The sequence below is a fragment of the Sipha flava genome, unplaced genomic scaffold (assembly GCF_003268045.1).
Source record: "Sipha flava isolate LNK unplaced genomic scaffold, YSA_version1 42_pilon_pilon, whole genome shotgun sequence".
Taxonomy (NCBI): domain Eukaryota; kingdom Metazoa; phylum Arthropoda; class Insecta; order Hemiptera; family Aphididae; genus Sipha; species Sipha flava.
The window spans coordinates 1626208-1646573 of record NW_020273159.1 but is presented as its reverse complement, the minus strand read 5'-3'; the positions used below and the strand labels follow the sequence as shown (position 1 = coordinate 1646573).

The 20366-nt window shown below is 23.6% G+C and overlaps 2 protein-coding genes across 4 annotated transcripts in view; one reads left to right on the top strand and one right to left on the bottom strand.

The window, feature by feature from the left end:
• LOC112689173 overlaps nucleotides 1–20366 on the top strand; it is a 77980-nt gene that overhangs the window by 51890 nt on the left and 5724 nt on the right. The gene's annotated exons all lie outside the window — the stretch shown is intronic.
• Nucleotides 1677–19496, bottom strand: LOC112689172 (prostatic acid phosphatase-like). 3 transcript variants are annotated; one of them, XM_025562740.1, is made up of 10 exons: nucleotides 18269–18395; nucleotides 14080–14178; nucleotides 13574–13798; nucleotides 12040–12237; nucleotides 9542–9665; nucleotides 8086–8297; nucleotides 4740–4911; nucleotides 4437–4541; nucleotides 1961–2022; nucleotides 1677–1868 (listed from the first exon to the last, which is right to left on the bottom strand). In XM_025562740.1, exons 2-9 carry the CDS (start codon nucleotides 14134–14136, stop codon nucleotides 2018–2020), a joined length of 1098 nt encoding a protein of 365 aa, XP_025418525.1. In that variant the 5' UTR covers nucleotides 14137–14178; nucleotides 18269–18395; the 3' UTR covers nucleotides 1677–1868; nucleotides 1961–2017. The 3 variants fall into 3 exon arrangements, with proteins under 3 accessions (XP_025418525.1, XP_025418524.1, XP_025418526.1); XM_025562739.1 differs by lacking the exon at nucleotides 18269–18395 and adding an exon at nucleotides 19221–19496 and having other exon boundaries at nucleotides 1680–1868; XM_025562741.1 differs by lacking the exons at nucleotides 1677–1868; nucleotides 1961–2022; nucleotides 4437–4541; nucleotides 4740–4911; nucleotides 18269–18395 and adding exons at nucleotides 6229–6353; nucleotides 19221–19496.

The window sequence follows — 20366 nt, the reverse complement described above, 5'->3', positions numbered from 1 at the left end:
ATTTTCTTGGGTTTTGTATACGAAATTGATATGAAATCAACTACTGAAACTGATAGCCTGGATAGATATAGGAAAATTTATGCCATATAAAATTGCTACTATTGATTTCTAGATAATGGAATATGATAGATATTTAATGATCAAAGCATTCTTAAGTTAACAGAAATAGTGTTTTACTGACAAAATTAGTTAGTCTCCCATCGCTTTTAATGAAACTCGATGAATTGATTAAAACTGATTTGATTGGCGGAAATCGAAAAGGAACAATAAAAATAGTTTCCAAGAAAAGTTTATATTATAAATTCTTTTAAGTACCTATTGATAAACTAACCAAAAATGTATAGCTGCATCTTATGAAGATTATTGAGTGAGTGTTCGTATCTAATAATCTCTAAACAGAAAAATATTATTATATTATTATCTAGTATATAATATATAAACATAAAATAGATGTTAAATTTGATACATCTCATCATAATATAAATTCCTAACAAAGCTCGATTTGCGATGATCTATCTATAGTAAGTTTTAATTTTATATTCCGAACACAACAGGGAGACTTTATTGTGTTTATGATGATGTAATTTTTATTTTTTTATTTTTTTTATTATATATATATATTCCTTACACTTTCAAATATTCATTAATTTCCAAACAATAATTACATAAATAAAAAGTTATTGAGATTTTAAATTAACAGTTGAATATCAAACATTGGACTAATTAATTGATCAAATAATCAATCAACAAACGAAATAAAGTATATCTGTCTTATTAAAACTGTGTACTAAAAAGAATAATGTAAAATAATAATCAGATATTTCGTTATAAATCTATTTTTTATCACTTAAAAATAAGATTATTTACATATTTGATTTTTATTCCATAATAATTACTTAAAAATGTATTCTCTTTAAAAATTAGTAAATTCGTTGTATAATTATAAATTTTTTAAGAAAAAACAAAACTATATTATTTCCTCTATTGAATTAATTTCTTACGCCCTATAATTTTTTTAAAAATATATAACGATGAAAATGTGTATACTATAACAGTTATTACCTATAGCTTGTTGATAAGACTAGAGAAGGTCTAGTTTTTCAGGATTGTATGTATCGAATTCAAAAAATAAAAACAAATTATTTTGTTAATGGCTTCTTACTCATACTAAATTATAATTTCATGATCACGTAATTTTATTGTATGTAATTATATGTATTTTATCTTTTCCTGTATCATAATGTTTATCATTTAAACTTTAATCAAATGAGAAACCAAAGTCAGTTTATTAATAAGTGTGATGTATACAGTTTACATTTTTACCAGTAAAAAACGTTTATTTGAAAATAATTATTTTCTTTTAATAAATAAATTTGTACAATAAATAAATTAATGAATAGTTATGAATAGTTATTATACACTGTGTTTAATAATATAATGTATCATTTTTTGTCATAAAACTTATTTATTGATTTATTTAATAGAGTATATATAATTTATACCATATAAATACACCATAACAATTTATTAATGTTTTTAAATATAAATATATTACATAATATTGTGTATAAATTATATTTTCAAATTATTAATTTATAAAAAGGAAAATAAATAAATTTAAATTTTTATACTTGTATATATATATTAATTATATTTCTTAAAATTATATAAAAACAGTTTGTTATAAAAGAACAACTTCAATGCAATTTTTATCATTTTCTCGTCATTCGATGGCAGAAAAATATTGTTGATATTTTTATTTTTTTTTTTTTTTGATCAATTACACAAGTTTAGTAAATCATCTTAATAATAATCATGAATTATGAATACAATATTAGAGTTGTTTCATATATGGCCTATAGGCTGTGCTATAAAATAATAAATATATACAATAATTAGCATAAAAAATATTAGATAAACCCATCGTAAATAAAAACGAATAAACCATTTTAATACTTACATTACTTAATTCATACACATAAATGATTAAACTACAATACCCAGAAACTTCCAATAATTAAACTGAAAAAGAAAATTATAATTAGTACTAATGTTTTAATAATTATTAATGTTATGATATTTATTATAAAGCTATCTAAAGCAAAAATAGTTGTTTTAAACTTATTAATTATTATATTAAAACTTATAAGAGAATTTAAGCAATTTTATAAGTCAAGTAATTATATAATACAAATAAAATGCTGAGAAAGTTGAAACATAACTTAAAATAAAAATTAAAAAAAAACTTCAATCAAACTATACAAGTACTAAATAATATTCTACTCGGAGTGTATTTAGTATAATATAATAATCTTGATATAATAGGCATTAGAAATCCTCCTATTGCTTTTAATTAATATAATGTATTGTTAAACATATCCCCTCTACATTTATTGAAAAATATAAATGTAGTACATTTAATCATTATACTCGTTATTTCTTCCGGAATTCAAAAACTTGTACAGTTTATAACAATCTTATAATTTCATAATGCTTTTTTCAAGACACATTGTTCCGCTTTAAAATAAATTTCATTTTATAATTGAAAATTGTACTTAATTAAAATGATAAACAACTATAATAATGTAAACCAGTTTGATATTATTTAATGGTATTTAATAATTTCTATTGTTTAAGATTAAAAAATATAATCTAATTTATACTGATGAGAGTATATTAAAGTACCGAACTTATAAATCACCATACTTAATTCAAATTTTATAATATCTTAAATATTGAGTAAAATTAATTTAAGATTTTCTAAAAAATGAGTTTGGAGTTGCATTGATTTTTTTCTGTTTGTAAACATATTTTCGAGTAGATTTGGACAAGGTATTCTAAAAATATAATACAACCCTGGATTAGAAAGTGAGCATAGAAGATACTTTAAATAGGTAATTTTTGCAAATTGATAATTATTGATAATTGATAATCGTGTTATTCGAGAAAATGTTAAAAATTATTTTAATATTAATTTAAATAGAATTGTTTAATTAAATAATTGACCTTTAATACGAGTGAAATTCCAAGTTATAAATGAGTAATCACCGCATTAAATACGTATAAAAGAAAGTAATAAATTAAATATAATTTAATTACTTAATTAGGTTAATTTATTTCTTAATTATTAATAAAGTAACTTAAAATTTTAAATAACAGAAAGCCGACTCATCATTATACCATCGCCTAGGTTACATATTAAATTTGTTCGTCATTCTTTTTTTTGAAAAATAATTTAACAATCTATTGAATATATTTTGCTTGACGTGTATAATATTTTCACAAAATATGCACCTAAAAATCAAAATGTTGTTACGTTTACCATAATTCGATGACAAAAATATTTATTAGAACTGAAACACCCAAATTAACTTCAATCGCAGTACCCACTATTTCTTCTCATCTCCTAATAGAAAGCTGCAAGTACTTAACTTTGACAATAATTATACATTTTGTTAAAACTAGAGAACTAGGTTACCTAAAAGGTTGCCATCACCATTGTACAATTTTCGTTGGAGAGTATCTGACAATATAATTGATGAAAATAATGACATAGGTAGCAAAAATAAACGACATAATATAAATTAATGATTTTTGTCATGTATTCAACTCCACAACCTTTATTTTTTGTTAGAATGGTACAAATATACTAAAAGTATAATTTATTTAATTTATATCATATAAAATTATATTATCAATTAATTATAAATATTTAAATTTTTCATCTAACAACAAGCCGAATAACGTCAAGTACTAATCACGCATGTATAATCTTATAAGTTTATATTCTTAAGTTAATCTTAAGTTAAGACCCAAAAACACGACACTGGATTTACAGAAGATGAACAATAACAAATTACGAAAAATCCGAATTTGAATGACAAACCATCAACGAGATTCATAAATTAAAAATATTTTTTTATTTGGCTATAGCATATAAATTCAAATAGCATACAAGTAATTTTTTGCTTTTCCAAATAAAATTTACGAAATTAAGTATTATTCATTAACATAAACTTAGTTGAAATACTTTTATTCTGTATTCGAGCTTAGTTTAAAATAAAGATACGATACTCAAATTTTAAAATCAAAAGAATGAAAAAAGCGACGATTTTAGAAATTTTAATTATGACATAGTACTCGTATTATATAGTGAAAAGTTTTTGTACTTCGATCTTAGTATAATAAATAAAATACAAAACTTAAAAATGCAAATTTATGTGTTAAAAAAACGTCGTTCAAAAATAAACTGCCTAGATTTTTCATTTTTATTTTTATTTAGTTAATATTATAAATATAATTCTGAAATAACCTAAGCATATTGCATTGTCGTTTATCAACGTTTTATTATACTTTTCTAATAAAAATGTTGTTATTCTTTCACTATTTTGTTTACTTTTAAGTTATATTGGGAAAAAAAAAATAATAATACTCACATGTATAGTAATACGAACGTTTTCCATAATGTAATATTCTTTTGTTAGCGATCGCATATAGTATTAAAATTATTACAATTGCTGAAATAACACCAAGAAAAAATACTGAAAAAAATCAACGAAAATTAAATTAATAAGTTGCAAATTATTGTTATGGGTACATGTCTATCATACATCTTCATAAATTTATTTTTTTTTAATCTTTCTATTTAACATGTTATTGAAATTCAATATCAGCCATTTATTAATGAATTTAACCTTAAAGTATTAAACGCAATACCAAATAAAAACAGTATTACTCACTCAATAATTCAGAAGTATTGTTTTTAACATTAATCTTGCACTCAGTATCCCAATCATTTGGTATAAATGGTATTAAAACCTCCGTCAATTGATCTAGATCACAAGCGACTGAATCACAACCTGGAACTTGAAGTAAATATGGGTCGTGAATACTTGTATTTCGATAAGAAACCTGAAAAATAATTTTATTTCAAAAACAGTAGAATTTTATTATTTATACAAAATTAAGCTAAAGCTACATCTTATTTTTATATCAGTTATTTGAAGCTGAATAAAAAATATTTTATTTAATTTAATTTTGCATTCATATTTACTTCATTATATATAAATAAAATTGTATTAAACGCTTATTGCAAATTAATACAATTCTATACTTATTTCTATATTAAATGTAGTTTTAATAAACGAAAATTCCATTATAAACAATATATTACATTTTTAAATCAAATTACTTCACTTTTATACATGTATAAATATATACAGTAACTATAAGTTATCACTAAGGTACGAATTTCAATGCAACGTGCATTTTTTTTCTATATCCTTAAGCAATGTTCAGTTTGGCAAAAATATGTTTCAAATAATTCAATTTTTATTTTGCATTTTTTTGCATTTTTTGTTGTATTTACTTTTTTGTTCATTTTTGGTATTTTCAATACTTTTAAGGACATTATTTTCATATTTTTTAAAAATGTAGCATTTTTGGAAAGAATTAAAACAATTTTTAGTATTTATTATTTTTCTTTAATCAAATTATTGACAACTTTATTTAACCTCTTACGTTATCATTAGGTATATCATTAAATGATTTTAAATAGTCGATGACGATAACAATAATGCGGAATATGTGTGTATAGTGACATCGTGGGTCTAACTCTTAATAATCCCATCTATTATCTTATAACCAAAAAACATTGACATTTGAACTAATCAAAGAATAAATTGTTGTGCAGTGCACACATATTATCACATACTTTTAAAAGGTAAAAATACTTGAATATTATAAAAAGAAAAGATTTTTTTTTAAATTTTGACTGTTTATACCTAACACTATTTATAATTTAAAATTATAAATGGTTTAAAATTTTCAGTTTAACGTGACTATAAAAATACAAAAAATATAGAATCAAGCAACAGCAGGAAAACTTTGATCAAATTAAATAAAAAAAATTTAGTGAATTTTTAGTAGTCATTTTTTAAATATTTCATACATTTTTTACGTCATTACATACATTTTTCTCATTTTTAATACATTATTTTAAGTCATTATTTAAATTTTTTAGGTTATAATTGAATTTTTTCTAAGGAATTTTAAAGTACTTTTTAAGACATTAAAACCCGTGCCTTTTATCACATATTATCAAAATAATCTTTAGTCAATAACAAATACATTTCTAATTATAGCCAATTATATGATTAAAACTTAAAAGTATGATGATAAATAAATAAAATAAATAAAAACTATATAGATATTTATAATAAACAGTACATCTTTATGCGGCCGAAGAACTATTAATTATTCAGGTTTTTCTGAAAGGTGATTTGGTATAAATTCTAAATTCTAATTCTATTTTCACAGATTGAGCATTTATGAATTGAAAATCCAACACAGAACTAGAAAACCAAAATAAGCATAAAATTAAACCCAATGTAACTCAAATTTTAGTGTCTACTCTACTCAAAAATTAAATATCGAAAATAGAAACTTACAAATATACTTACAATATATACATTTACATACATTTATATCAAAGATATGTTAACATTTTAAAATATATTATAAACATATATTTAGATTTAAAAGAAAAATTACTAATGTATACAATTATTTTAGTATTACAAAACGATTCTGTTATATACTGTTCATGTTATATTAGGTAACATGTAGATGATTAAAATATTGTTACATTTAATTTTCTAATTTAAATATTTATAACTACAAATTGTATAATAAAAAAACTCACAATAATTCAAACTTAATATTCTTACAAAAAATAAAAGACCATAATGGCCATCTATGACTGATAATTAGAAAAATTATAATTATAATATATTGATTACATACTATATAATTTAATTGGTTTTCAATGTTTAGTTCTTATTAGTAAAAATTTGATAGTTTCATTATTTTAACTCAAAACATACGTTGATTTTCAAGTTTTTAAATTTTACCTTTATATTTTAACTATAATAAGGTAATAAAATCGTATTAAACAGATATGTAGTTAATTTATTTATTTTTTAAAAAGTTTTCATAATAAAGTTTTAAGCAATTCAAAAATGTTTATTTTAATTATAAAATATATACAATTTTTAATCGAGTAAAATATATTTTTAGAACACAATTATATTCTACTTAAACAGAATACCAACTAAATCCAGACAAAAAAAAACCTTTAGATATAAAACTCATTTATTCGATTGATTCTTTAAAAATCTTAAATAAATGCATTTATATTTATATAACTTTTATTTTATTTATATAGCTTATGACATTTATTTGATGTAATAAGTACTATACTGACGGTTATATAAATGTATTATTCATATATTCCTGAATTACATAATAAATTCATTTTTTCATGCTTAGTTAAATATTCACAGATAGAACTTTAAATATGTATTGAATTTTCATAACATTAAACAAATATTTTTAATATTTCCTTTCATCAAAAGATTCAGTTATGTTGTTAAACTTTTAAGTATATAAATATATAAATTTGTATAAAAATATAAATTAATAAATACTTAAAAGTTATTACAACAATTTAACGGTTTATATTTAGTAAAGGGATAATAATAATATTAAACTATTGGTTACATCAATGTCGGTATATGAAACTATTAGATCTTTAATCATTAAATCATTGAGGAAAATATGTTTAGTACAAAAATAACTGTCATAATTGTGAAAAAAAAATACTATTAATTTTTTTGAGAAAAATTCATGATGATGTATTTCGAACTAAACAGGTTTTATTTTTGAATTATTTGAATTTTTAATAGCTAGAAACAAAAGTATAGTTAATAATAAATATTAAATAAAAAAATCTAAAGTAAATATTAACATATAAATTATTACCAAACTATATAGTGCCACACTTTCAACAAATCGTCTATCATTAAAAAATCACACTATTTAAATAGAAAGATTTCTTAAATATTTTAATGTCATTAATTAGTTTTTTTTTCTTATTTGAATTTAAAAAATATAGAAATACATTCGGCACTGAGCAAAAAATATAATTTATATTTAGTTTTAAAATAAATCACTGTTAAATGAAAAAAAAAAGGTGAGTACCTAATTCAAACGTATTTAAATATTTATGCTAATCACAAAACTCACGGTGACAACATAATTTCCTGTATTGTTTAACCGAAGTTCAATCATCAAAACAGCAGCATAGGGTACAAGTAAATTATTATTTATTCCCATAGTGTTGAGTAAACTATATATAGTTGTGTCATGACCTGAATAAATCCAAAGCTTTCTGTTAGGATTCAGAGAACCATGTTTCTTTTCATTCATATGAGTTACAATATCCTTGAGTAAAGGACCTGAAAACAAACAACTAAATTCTAATATCAAAACAACAAATAAAACATATATATTATACATTACATTGACGTTTAGCACATATGAGACACTAACTTTATAAATATATACGTGTCTTAGATTTCTCATGAATAAATATTAGTAATATGATATTACTATATAGTCGCTTTTCATTTACTTTGAATACAATGTATGTACATTTCAAATCATCCATTACAATTTTTAATATAAAATATATATATTATACTTAATAATATATCTAAACAATGTTTATTTTTTCAATATTTTAATATATTTTTATATGTTAAATAAACTCTTTGACAATTTTTTTAATAATAAATATTTTAAATAATAATATTATTCCAAGTATTGATCCTGACAATAATATAATTATAATAAGTAAAGCAATAATTGCTTAATAATTATTATAATTTTTTATTTTTTTAAATTTTTTTTTTAGTCAAAATATACAATTTATATAAGTAGACATATTAATTATATGTGATATAATAAAATAGATAACGAGAACAAAAAAAAGGTATATAAAGAAATGAAGACCCTAATGAGGACAGTTTAATTGTTGATTTTTAAATTAAGTACAATGTTACTTGGGCATATTTTCATTTTATTTGTTTATAATATTTTTTAGGTTTATTTTAATTTCTTTATTGTTGTAATATATTAAAACTTTATAATATAACAAATTATTTTCTTATTCAACATTTTAAAAAAAATAATGTTAATATAAGTCACTAAAAAAAAATAGTACCTCATTTCTCTAAATCAAAGTAGAAAATAGATTTCAAATTAATTTTCTAAATAAAAATTATGACTTAATTATATAAAAAATAACCTGCACTTGTATTATTATAATAAGTTCTTTGTATTTTATATCTATTTACGTATAAAATGTAAAACAAAATAAGATATCTATTTTTTTAAAACTTCTTATATTAAGATGTATACATTAGTAATATTAAGAGTAATTATTAACATTCTTACACACAGTTTACAGTTATATACATACAGACTTATTTGGTTGAAAGTTTGAAAACACATTTATTACTATATATTTTATAATAAAATATAGAAAATAGAATTCCTATATAAAGTAGATGGAAATTATTTTTTTAAACACACAAGTAAATTATGTTATTTAAAATATCATGCGTGATTTAAGTGATATAAAAATATCTTTAATAATATTTTTTTCCCAAATACATACTTTGAATTTTAAAACTCTTACCGCATTTTAATCTTTTCATAATATTATTATGTGTTGATAACTCATAATTTTTAATAGCTATTGTTGTCAATGGTTCAGGAAATATTCGTTTAGTCCAGTCCGGTAATGTATAATTGAATTTTGACTAAAAAAAATAATATTTTTATTCAAAACCAAAACTTCATCATAAAATAAATTATATCATTATTTCATTTCTTTAACTCAATAACACTTGAAATGTCGATTTTTCAAGCTTATAATGTTTAATGATTATAAAAAAAATCTTTATTTTTATGAAGATTACACAAAAAAAAAAAAGTAACTAAACATGTAAAAACCTATTTAATAAAGCAATTTATTATGTGAATAATAAAAAATATACTTATAATTAAGTACTGATCACATCGACATTATTTTTATTGAAAACAGTTTCGGAATGTATTAAAATTTCTCTAATCAAGCATTTAATTACAGCTTTTTAATTTGAATTATTACTATTCAATTTAAAAATGTTCTATTTTCAAGATTTTATATGAATTCAAATGTTTTTACAATAATATAATATCTTATATGATAAAAATTGGAATATATATATAAAATCTTCTTGAAAATAGAACATTTTTAAATTGAATAGTAATAATTCAAATTAAAAAGCTGTAATTAAATGCTTGATTAGAGAAATTTTAATACATTCCGAAACTGTTTTCAATAAAGATAATGTCGATTTGATCAGTATTTAATTATAAATATATTTTTTATTATTCACATAATAAATTGCTTTATTGAATAGGTTTTTACATGTTTAGTTATTTTTTTTATTTTTTTTTTTTTTGTGCAATCTTCATAAAAATAAAATTTTTTTTATAATCATTAAACATTATAAGCTTGAAAAATCGACATTTCAAGTGTTATTGAGTTAAAGAAATGAAATACATTTATTCCTTGTCCAACTAATGAAATTCATTTTTAAGTAAAGTACTAAAATAATATATTTACATTTTATAGCACCAAATTAATTATTATCGATTTTTATAATTGGTAATTATTACTCTTAACAACTGCTTAATTTAGTTTAGTAAGTAACATAAGTACTTGTATGTCCCTAAACCGTTATTTCTTATGTTTTATAAGGATTTTTTATTAAATTTAGAATATTTTAAATTTTTTTTCAAAAAATAATTTATTTAAAAATAAAATACATTCAGGAAATAAAATATATACCAAACTAATCATAAAAACAAATGTGTCATATATTTTTTAAAGACCACTTGATAAATGTCTTTGAAAATTAAAATGTGTTCGTGTCATATTATTCGCATGGTCGAGCATATTTGGTATTTTTTTTTATTTTTTTTTAAAGAAAAATATCATTAATATAGAAAAAATCAGTGGCGGATTAGGGATCAGGCTAAAAAGTTTATAGCCTAGGGCGGCTTTTTTTTTTTATAGAATTAAGTGTTATAATTGACTTATTAGGTATATTTATTTTAATATATTTTTTTTATATTTGTCATATAAACATGAATAAAAATAATTTTAAAAAGTTATAATAATATATTAATATGTACATTGTATGATGCGTACCCATAGGCTATAGTATGAATATTACAATTATTATTACAATTTGAAAATATTTCGTTTGTAATAAAATAATTACAGTTAGTTACTAGTTATTATTAATAACCTAGTAGTACCTATGTACTTATTGGGAACATCCGACTATCCGAGTATAGGTGTTTTCATATCTGGCTATTTATATTTCCGTTATGTGATTGTATAAGCATTGTTTATTTGTACTGGTAATAATGGTATCTGAAGTAAAATAATAGACATGAAATATTTTATTTTTAGAAGTTATCTATTTTAAAGATTTAATATTTAATATTTTTTTTTTATTTATTTATTTTATATTTTTTTTTTGATATAAAAACTGAATAACATTTGTAGAGAAGGGTATAGACCAAATATTGATGGTTCCTTAGTAGAGTGATAGGGGGGGGGGCAGAGTGATTAAGCCTAGGGGCGCCAAAACGCAAGATCCGCCACTGGAAAAAATTATAACTTGTAAAAATTATAATCCCATATATGATAAACAAAAAATAGAAACTTGTATTTGATACCTTATTATATGAGTAGCAATTTGTGGTTGCTACTTTGGAATTACTGTGAACAACTATTAAAATCACTACTACTGCTATTTAATGCTATAACTAGTCAAACAAAAACAAAAGTATATTTTCAACGATTTTCTTACGAAATTTGAGTCTTATAACCGAATTTTTTTATTGTATATCGATACTTTCCGGCTAATTTTAAGTCTAATAAGCGGCTGAATCTTATATCCGTGAATCTTATAAACAGTGTCAACTATATAATTAAAATGATTATATTATAAATTTTATACTACTCGTATGAATATTTATTTTATAAGCTATTCACACTAGTTCACAAAAAAACGTCCATATAAAAATAAAAAAAATCATTAAAGAGTCGATATATTAAGTATATAATATATTTACCTCGATAGTGAGTGCCTGAAACACCGTTGTAATAAAATAAATGGGTTTCGATTTTTCCTCCATTGTGGCCCCTGCGTTGTTAAATATGTACTTGATAACTGAACTAAACTGAGCATAAAATGATTGTACGTCTTCATCATTTTGTATTTTCTCTAACTCTTGTGAATACAATGGACAAGCTTCTGACATAGCCAATACCTAAACCATAGAGATTTTACAATAAATTTAGAATTTCTATGTAATATGAATAAATGTATTTAAAATGTGTTTAAAACTAGTTATCCTTTTACAAAATTCATTGAATTTGTCGTATTATTATTGCGACATATTTTAAATTACTGATTTATGACCAATTTCCCGGTCTAAGATTCTGTTAAAAACGAATTTTAAAAATCGTTATAATTTATCTCAGTGTGATAGAGTACACTGAGCACTATAAAATGGTCGAATTCAATCAAACAGAAAAATACGCCCGAGTATTTTAATCAGGGGCGTATTTATGGGGGGCCGAGGGAACCCAGACCCCCCGAAATGAAAAACACCATTGTCAAAGATAGTTATTTTTAACATGGATATGTCTTAATGTTGGGGGGTTTCCGAAAATTTTTCGCGACACTGAGAATGTTGATTATGCGATAATTTAAAATTTTATATCTATAAAATATGTTCATTCTTTTAAGAAAATATGTAGTGATTTTGACTGACTCTAATAAAAAATTTGTTTATTACAATGTAGTTTTTATACTTTTAAAAAATAATTAATCATTAAAAAAAATTGAGTTTCTTATTTCTATGATGGTATAAAGACAGTCGAGAAGTCTTATAGTGTTAAAGTAATTTTTTTCGTAATAGTGTGCTTCCTCCTTCCCTTCCACCCAAAAATCAAATACATAATCGGCCTCCTCCGAAATGAAAACCTATATACGCCACTGATTTTAATGCCATTAGTTTAACATAGTTTTTAATTGATTACCGTCAAACGCAAATAATTAATAGCTACTTAAGTATATCTATTTAAGAGAAACTTATATTCTTAACATAATCACAGTTAAAGTTAGTTCTAAATGAATATGTTATAACATATAAATGTATGCATATATACAATTATTTACAATACATATTTTTCTTGTTTAAAAAGATTAGTTAAAAAATAAGATTCGATTAGATATTACGTATATCATATTTAAGTCCACTTTTTTTCAATTTAGCTTTCTTAAAATGACTGTCTCAAAAGTCTCCTATTTTCTGTATTTATTTCATTAACTTCTAATAACATTAAAACTAAATGAACTTGTTATTATTACCTACATTTACTAAATTTTAAATAAAAATTAATCATCGAAGACTCCGTCCAAAAAATAATTCTATCTATTTTCTCCATAATAATTTAATTTTACTTCTAGGTTTTAATTTTTAATCTATAAATCCTTCTTAATTTCTATTTTTGTTACAGTAAATATATGTATACTATTTAAATGAATATTCTACATACGTAAATATATTAGGGAAGAGTAAAACAATCAGCTATACTTACATTATCCTGGAGTTTTGGTACTGTGTGTATTGGAATTAATTGATTCCATTTTTTAGGCTCCACAGGAGGATACAAACCGTCTAAATTAGCTTCAGCACTCATTATAGTCCGATCATAGTCACTGCTACGTATGTATATATCTTCAGTAGAATAAACTTCCGGTAACCACCCACTATAGCGTTTTCTCAACCACACTCCTAATTCATAGTGTTCTTCAATTCCAGTCTAAACATATATTGAAAAAATATATTTAAGATTAAACTATCAAGTTCTACATAGTATGAATTACTAATAAACAAATAAAAAAATGTATACATTAATTTGTTGTACAAGCATTTAATATGGTTATATTAGTAAACAACTTGTACTACATCGTTCAATTAGGAAGTTATACAATTTTTAATATTTTCTCGCAAATATTGAAAATTATATTAAAAAAGAAAACGTAATAATATTATTGTAAAATATTTCTAAGGACAACGAAAATTTCAAATTATATTACTCACAAGAGTGAGTTGGCCAAATCCCATTGGCCAGTAGGATTTGTTTGCATATGGATCCATTGGATAAGTATTTTCAATTGACCGATCACCATGTCTGTAAAGCTAAAAAATACATTATAAATTAAAATACATTTTTGGTTTGAATATTATAATTCATAGTTAATACCAATTTTGTCATTTAATCATTGACGTTGAGTTTAGATCAATTAATATTAAAATATATCTTAAAAACAAAAATATTATTTATGTGTATTTATAATATTGTGAACATTTATACCTATGAGGATACAATCTGTAATCTATGTAATATTAATATTGTGATTAACATTTTTAGATGTTAACCTTCAATAATTTACAGCAATCATCTTAATCCGTTATAAACATATTTAATAAATATTATTTATACATTTTTTTTTTTCATAAGAAACTTTTTAATTTTTAAAACTGTATATTTTAATAATAACATTATTTTTTTTATAAACCAAAAAATAAAAATGAACTTTGTTATAATTTCTGTATTCATTTTTTAGTTAAAATTATATTAAATATGAATTGTAGTAAGTACCCTTGTGTATCTACGAATTTAACAGTTAAAATTAAATTAAAAAAACTAGTCAGAAACATTTTTAAAATATTATATACAATAAACCAGCGTTTCCCAAAATTTTTCTCTGCCGAACCCCTTAGAGATAATAAAATTTATCGCGGACCCTTAATACAAATAAAAATTTTAAAAAATAATACTTAATAATACTAAATTGATTGTTTACTTTCTGAATTAAATACAGATATTTTTATGATAAATAACGATAAACCAACGCGATCAGTCTGCCTCTAAAATTAGAGTTTTTAAAGTTAAACAGTTAAATAACTGCTTTTCAACGATAACTATTCGTATTTCGACAGTGTTTCACATATAATACGAATATTACATCAGTATTTTCGTTTTCAAAAAATAAGTACTTAGTGTATTTTTAATTTACGTTCGCGGACCTCCTCTGGTATACGTGCGGACCCCTAGGGGTCCTCGGAACTCAGTTTGAGAAACGCTGCAATAAACAAAATGACATATTAATAACTTTAAATATCATAGTAAATAAACAAGTACACAAAATGCCTAATAACTATGTAATTTAATGGTCGAAAATAACTTATTATTTGTTGTTCGCTATAAATGAAGCATTCAATACATCTATCTCATCTTTACCACCAAATACATTTCTCATCGCCACTAACTCTCTGTCCAATCTGCAAGCTCTTTCCTCTAATATTTTCAAATCACATCTTTCTCTTCTTATACTCACTATCAGACATATTATATATTCTCTAACGGAATCTAGCACTAACATCCAATTCATATGGGTACTTGACCACACTGGAATTGCGGATAACGAATTCACTGACAAACTAGCTAAATCTTCGGCTTCCCACAGATGTCCTTCAAGTACAAAAATGTAATGGATCGACTTTATCCCCAACACCTTAGGACATGCACATCCGTTCTGTGGCTCAACTAATAGGAATAACTCCCTCTTCACTTCGCCACCTGGTACAGAAATATATCTCCAACCATCCCAATACTACCCTGGTTTCACAATCTCAATCTTTATAGAAAAAGTATTACATCGCTCTCTCATTTCCGATTTAGCCACTCACTATTTTCTTCTCCTTATTTTCAAATATGATTTAACGTTTCTCCTTTCTGCACACTTCATGGTCAGTAATCTGTGATATTAGCCATTTACTTTTCATATGCCCCAGCCTATCAGCACATCGTGATCACCACTTTTTTAATTTGGACTCCGTCTACATCCCTATCAATACAATGAATATATTCTTGGGCCATCAGAAGAATACCATATTAAATATATTGTCTTTTTTTAACCAAACAGGCTTTTTAAAATTATCTTCTATTCTTATTCTTATTTATTTTAAGCGACTTTTTGTATAAATTGTAGAAACTAATTGTTAGCACAAAGTTTCAATAAAAAAATTAAAAAACTGATTATTTGCTCACACAGTTATAAAATAGATATTCTTTGTAAAAATTTCATATAGGTGGTAGATTTTACCAAATTAAAATTTACAAAAAAACTTAAATAATATGTAAGTTTTACACAGAAACTTGAACAATAAAAAAATTTTTAGAAAAAAAAAACTTCCCACAATATTTCACTTTAAGCGAGTAACTAAATCTTATAGACCGAAACTTTATTAATTTTCCTTAATATTCTTTGAAACTCCAAATTCTCCAAGAGTAATATCAGTTTTGCTTGTTTTGAGAGGGTTTGATTAATTATACAAGTAGATGATTAATAACGAAGTACTATTAAATATTTCTATTATTATTAGTACCTATAAATAAAATAATACATTTTAAAAACATAACTTAATATATTTAATAATACTTTATTATTATTTTAAGAAAATTACCACAAACCATTTTTATTTTTTATTTTTTAAGATTATAATTTCTAAATTATTTGAAATTAAATATATAGATTAAAATATCCGCGTTGATTCATATTATGATACTTATATAGTTAAATTTATCTTTGTACGTACAAAATAATATATTAAAAGATAAATAATGGTATCAACTTGAAATCGTATCTACGACTGCAATAAAACTATTAGCATGTCGATCTAATGAACAAAAAATAATTGAATCGATATATAAGTATATTAATGATGAATCACTCGATCCGTCGTGATTAAAAATAGAAATAATTAGTACGTACTCAATCTTAATAATGTTCTTTGATGGCAAATAATACAAATTATCAAAATTCATATCATAAATGATTTATAGTAACATAAAAATATCATAAAAGAATTGATGTGAATGTATGAAAATATTTCGAATACATTTTTATAATATTAATTTATTTTTTCTGAATAGTTCTTATTATTACAATAATTAAAATATTAACTTTAACACAAATAATGAAATAATATAATACTATAATTAATTGCAATAAATGTATACAAATATGGATTAGTTGCGGAATAGGTAAATTTATTAAAGGATTATACTCGTATTATATAAGTCTACTTGACAATGACAGATGTAGTAGATAATTCGAGATATATTATGCGGTCACGAAAATTCTGCACATTATTTAATCTTAAAGAAAACATTCGCTAATGTGACTAAAAATAGAGATTGGGTTAAGAAGTATGCCTCATAGACGTATTTACAGAAGGGTCCAGTTGAGCACTAGCCCCCCGGCTAACTATGCCTCCAACAAAATCATCTCTGGGTATAAAAAAAGTCGTACGGTTTGTACTCAGTACCGACAGTACATGTAGAATACTATACATCAATGTTATGCTTGTGATTTTATTTTAGTTTAAACGTATTTTTATGATTTTAAACGCTAATTGTTTATTTTTTGGTCACAATTAAAAAATATTCATATAATTACGTGTTATATAACATAAAAATAAATATTTCTTCTGTCTAAAAAAAAATAGATCTCACGATTTAAAAAATGTATTATATCCCTTCAGCTATTATGTATAAATACACCTATGATATGTAGTTATTATTGGTTATATACAGTGTGAAAAAAATTACTTTAGTCAAAATAGGATGAAATATTCGAAACGACTAGAAGAAAAAAAATCAAAAAAACTACTTGAAATCTATACACAGCATTGTATTTTACATAATATCATTGTTCATAAATACTATTTTTAATGAATGGTAATTCATCTATCTATCTATATATGCAAATTAGTAACCTAACCTGTACATATGTATTTTTATAAATAATGAATAATAATATTATAAACCGTATTTTATTAACTATGTAATATAATAAATAATATATATTTCAATTACTTAACCAGCATAATAATACACTGTTAGTGATAATAATGTTAACAGAGTATAAACAAGTACTTACTGCTCTCTTCTCAAGGGCATAGCTAGAAGTTTAATCAGAAGGGCAACCAATTATCAAAACATATGTTTAGTGTTATTTATTAATTATATTTTTTAATTTTTTCACATGTTTAATTTTTTGTCTTATTTTATAATCATTAACTATAATTTACGAAGTATTCTAGACAAGGGAAGCAATTGACTCTCTCTGGCCCCCCTTGACTATACCCTAGTTTCTTCTTATTACCTGACTGCGGAAGGAGAGTAATGTGTTTAACTGTAATGGTGTATGTTCCCACCTACCGTTTAAACTAATGGACCAATTTTGATGAAACAAAAACTAAAACAATCCGTGAGCTTCCTGTAGTGTTCTTAGCTAGATTTAATAATTGTGGAAGAGAAATTTACTTTATGTACCATTGCAGTTCACCGCACTTGCTCCAGCCGTTATCAATTGATAACGTTCGTCGTTTATCACAACCGGCGCCTGTCATAATTATACCATAGTATTCTGTGATTATGCAGCGATCACCCACTAACCAATGATTGATCATATCATATTCATACATTATACAATTATATATATAGCAAAAAGTCCACATTATGAAAATTCATTAAATGAACTAACTCGTTTAAGGAGCCTACAAAATGAATAGTAAAACATGATTTAACAAAAAAAAATCGACTACGGAAAAAATGTCATACTACGAAAAATTAAAAAACATAAAAAAAAGAAACAAAATTACATAACAAAGAAAAATGAATTTATGATCACTATCAGTTTTTATTAAGTTAACATTTTATTCCGTTGAATTCGGTTGCCCTCCATAGTTCAACAATAATAATTTCACTACGACTTACAGAAAGACAGTAATAAATAGACTAAAAATCTGTCATCAAAATTAAAATATGGACATTCAATGGCCAAAAAAAAATTTTCATCACCACACATATTGACTGAATGTCGTCATTATTATTGTTATTGAACTACAGAGGGCACGCGGACTACAATGGATTTTAACGTTAATTTAATAAATAATAATAGTAATCGTGAATTAATTTTTCTTTATTTAGTTAATTATATACAATTTTATTATTTTTTTCCCGTAGCCCGGTTTTTTTTATTAAGTAACATAATATGGATGTACACTACAACGGTTAGACGGGATATTTTTCGTGCAAAAGTTGTGTATTATAATAATCAGTTGTGCACATTTGATTTGATTTGTACTCCAAGTGCGTATAAAGTACATACTAGACTTGAAAACACGAGTTTTCCATATTCTTCGGCTAAAGGATCCACGCTGACAATGTTTCCGACGTTGCAAATACAAATTAAAGCTGCGATTATACGATACATTTCGATGGTTTGATATTGGCGGCGCATGACCACATGGCTTGAAGCGTTTGAAGTCCAAAATTTGAACTCGCGGCTAACGCGACTTAAAAACGAGAGTGGTTACGCAACTAACATTAACACTGACACTGTGGGTTAAGGACTCCGGCTACGTGCGGTTATGAGCAACCAGTTTTTTCGGTAGGCTTGCACAGACGGTTGACCTGCGCAAACGCACTGCGCACGCTCTTCGTTGCTGACCAATCGATCCGCCTGAACGAATGCTGACCCGTACGGCATTCGTCGGCTCAAAGCACGAATTTTCAACTATATTTTAATTATTTTTTTCGAAAAATACCACCTGAAAATGTCTAAATAATATCCGAATAACTAATGAACGTCTGGGATATATTAAACATTACTTATTGTAACAAAACGCCGAATTATCGATAAATAAATAAATATTGATCTTTGATTGCAAAAAAAAATATTTAAAAAAATTCAGAGTATAAGAACATAAGCTAGTGACGATTTTTAGAATTTTTTCCGCGGGTCCTTTGATATTACCTAATAATATATTAATACCAAAAATGTTTAATCCATTTATAATTTATTACTTAAATTGTAATTCTTATATTAATGAAAAAAACCAAACATAGGATTTTAAGCCCGAACACATCGAGCAAATAATATATCACACCTAAACTCAGGATCTAGGTGGCTTCAGACCTCTTAGATCCCCCCCACCCCGTAAACCGCCGAAAATACAAACAAAAAAAATTATGTAATTAATACGTTTGTGTACTAAACAAAATATATCTGGTAATATACTATTATTATATTGAAATATTTCTCTTTGTTATTCTTCCTTTCGTGCGCTATACTGGACACGAGTGCTATTCGATTGTCATTCATTGAATGACTGTGTATATAAATTGTCTTGAAAATCACATAATTTAGAAGTTTTAATTATTAAATAAAAAATTTTAAAAAAATATAACTATGATACAAATAAGCTTCTACTACTCGTAGAAGACATTTTAATATTTACTAAAAACGCATCGA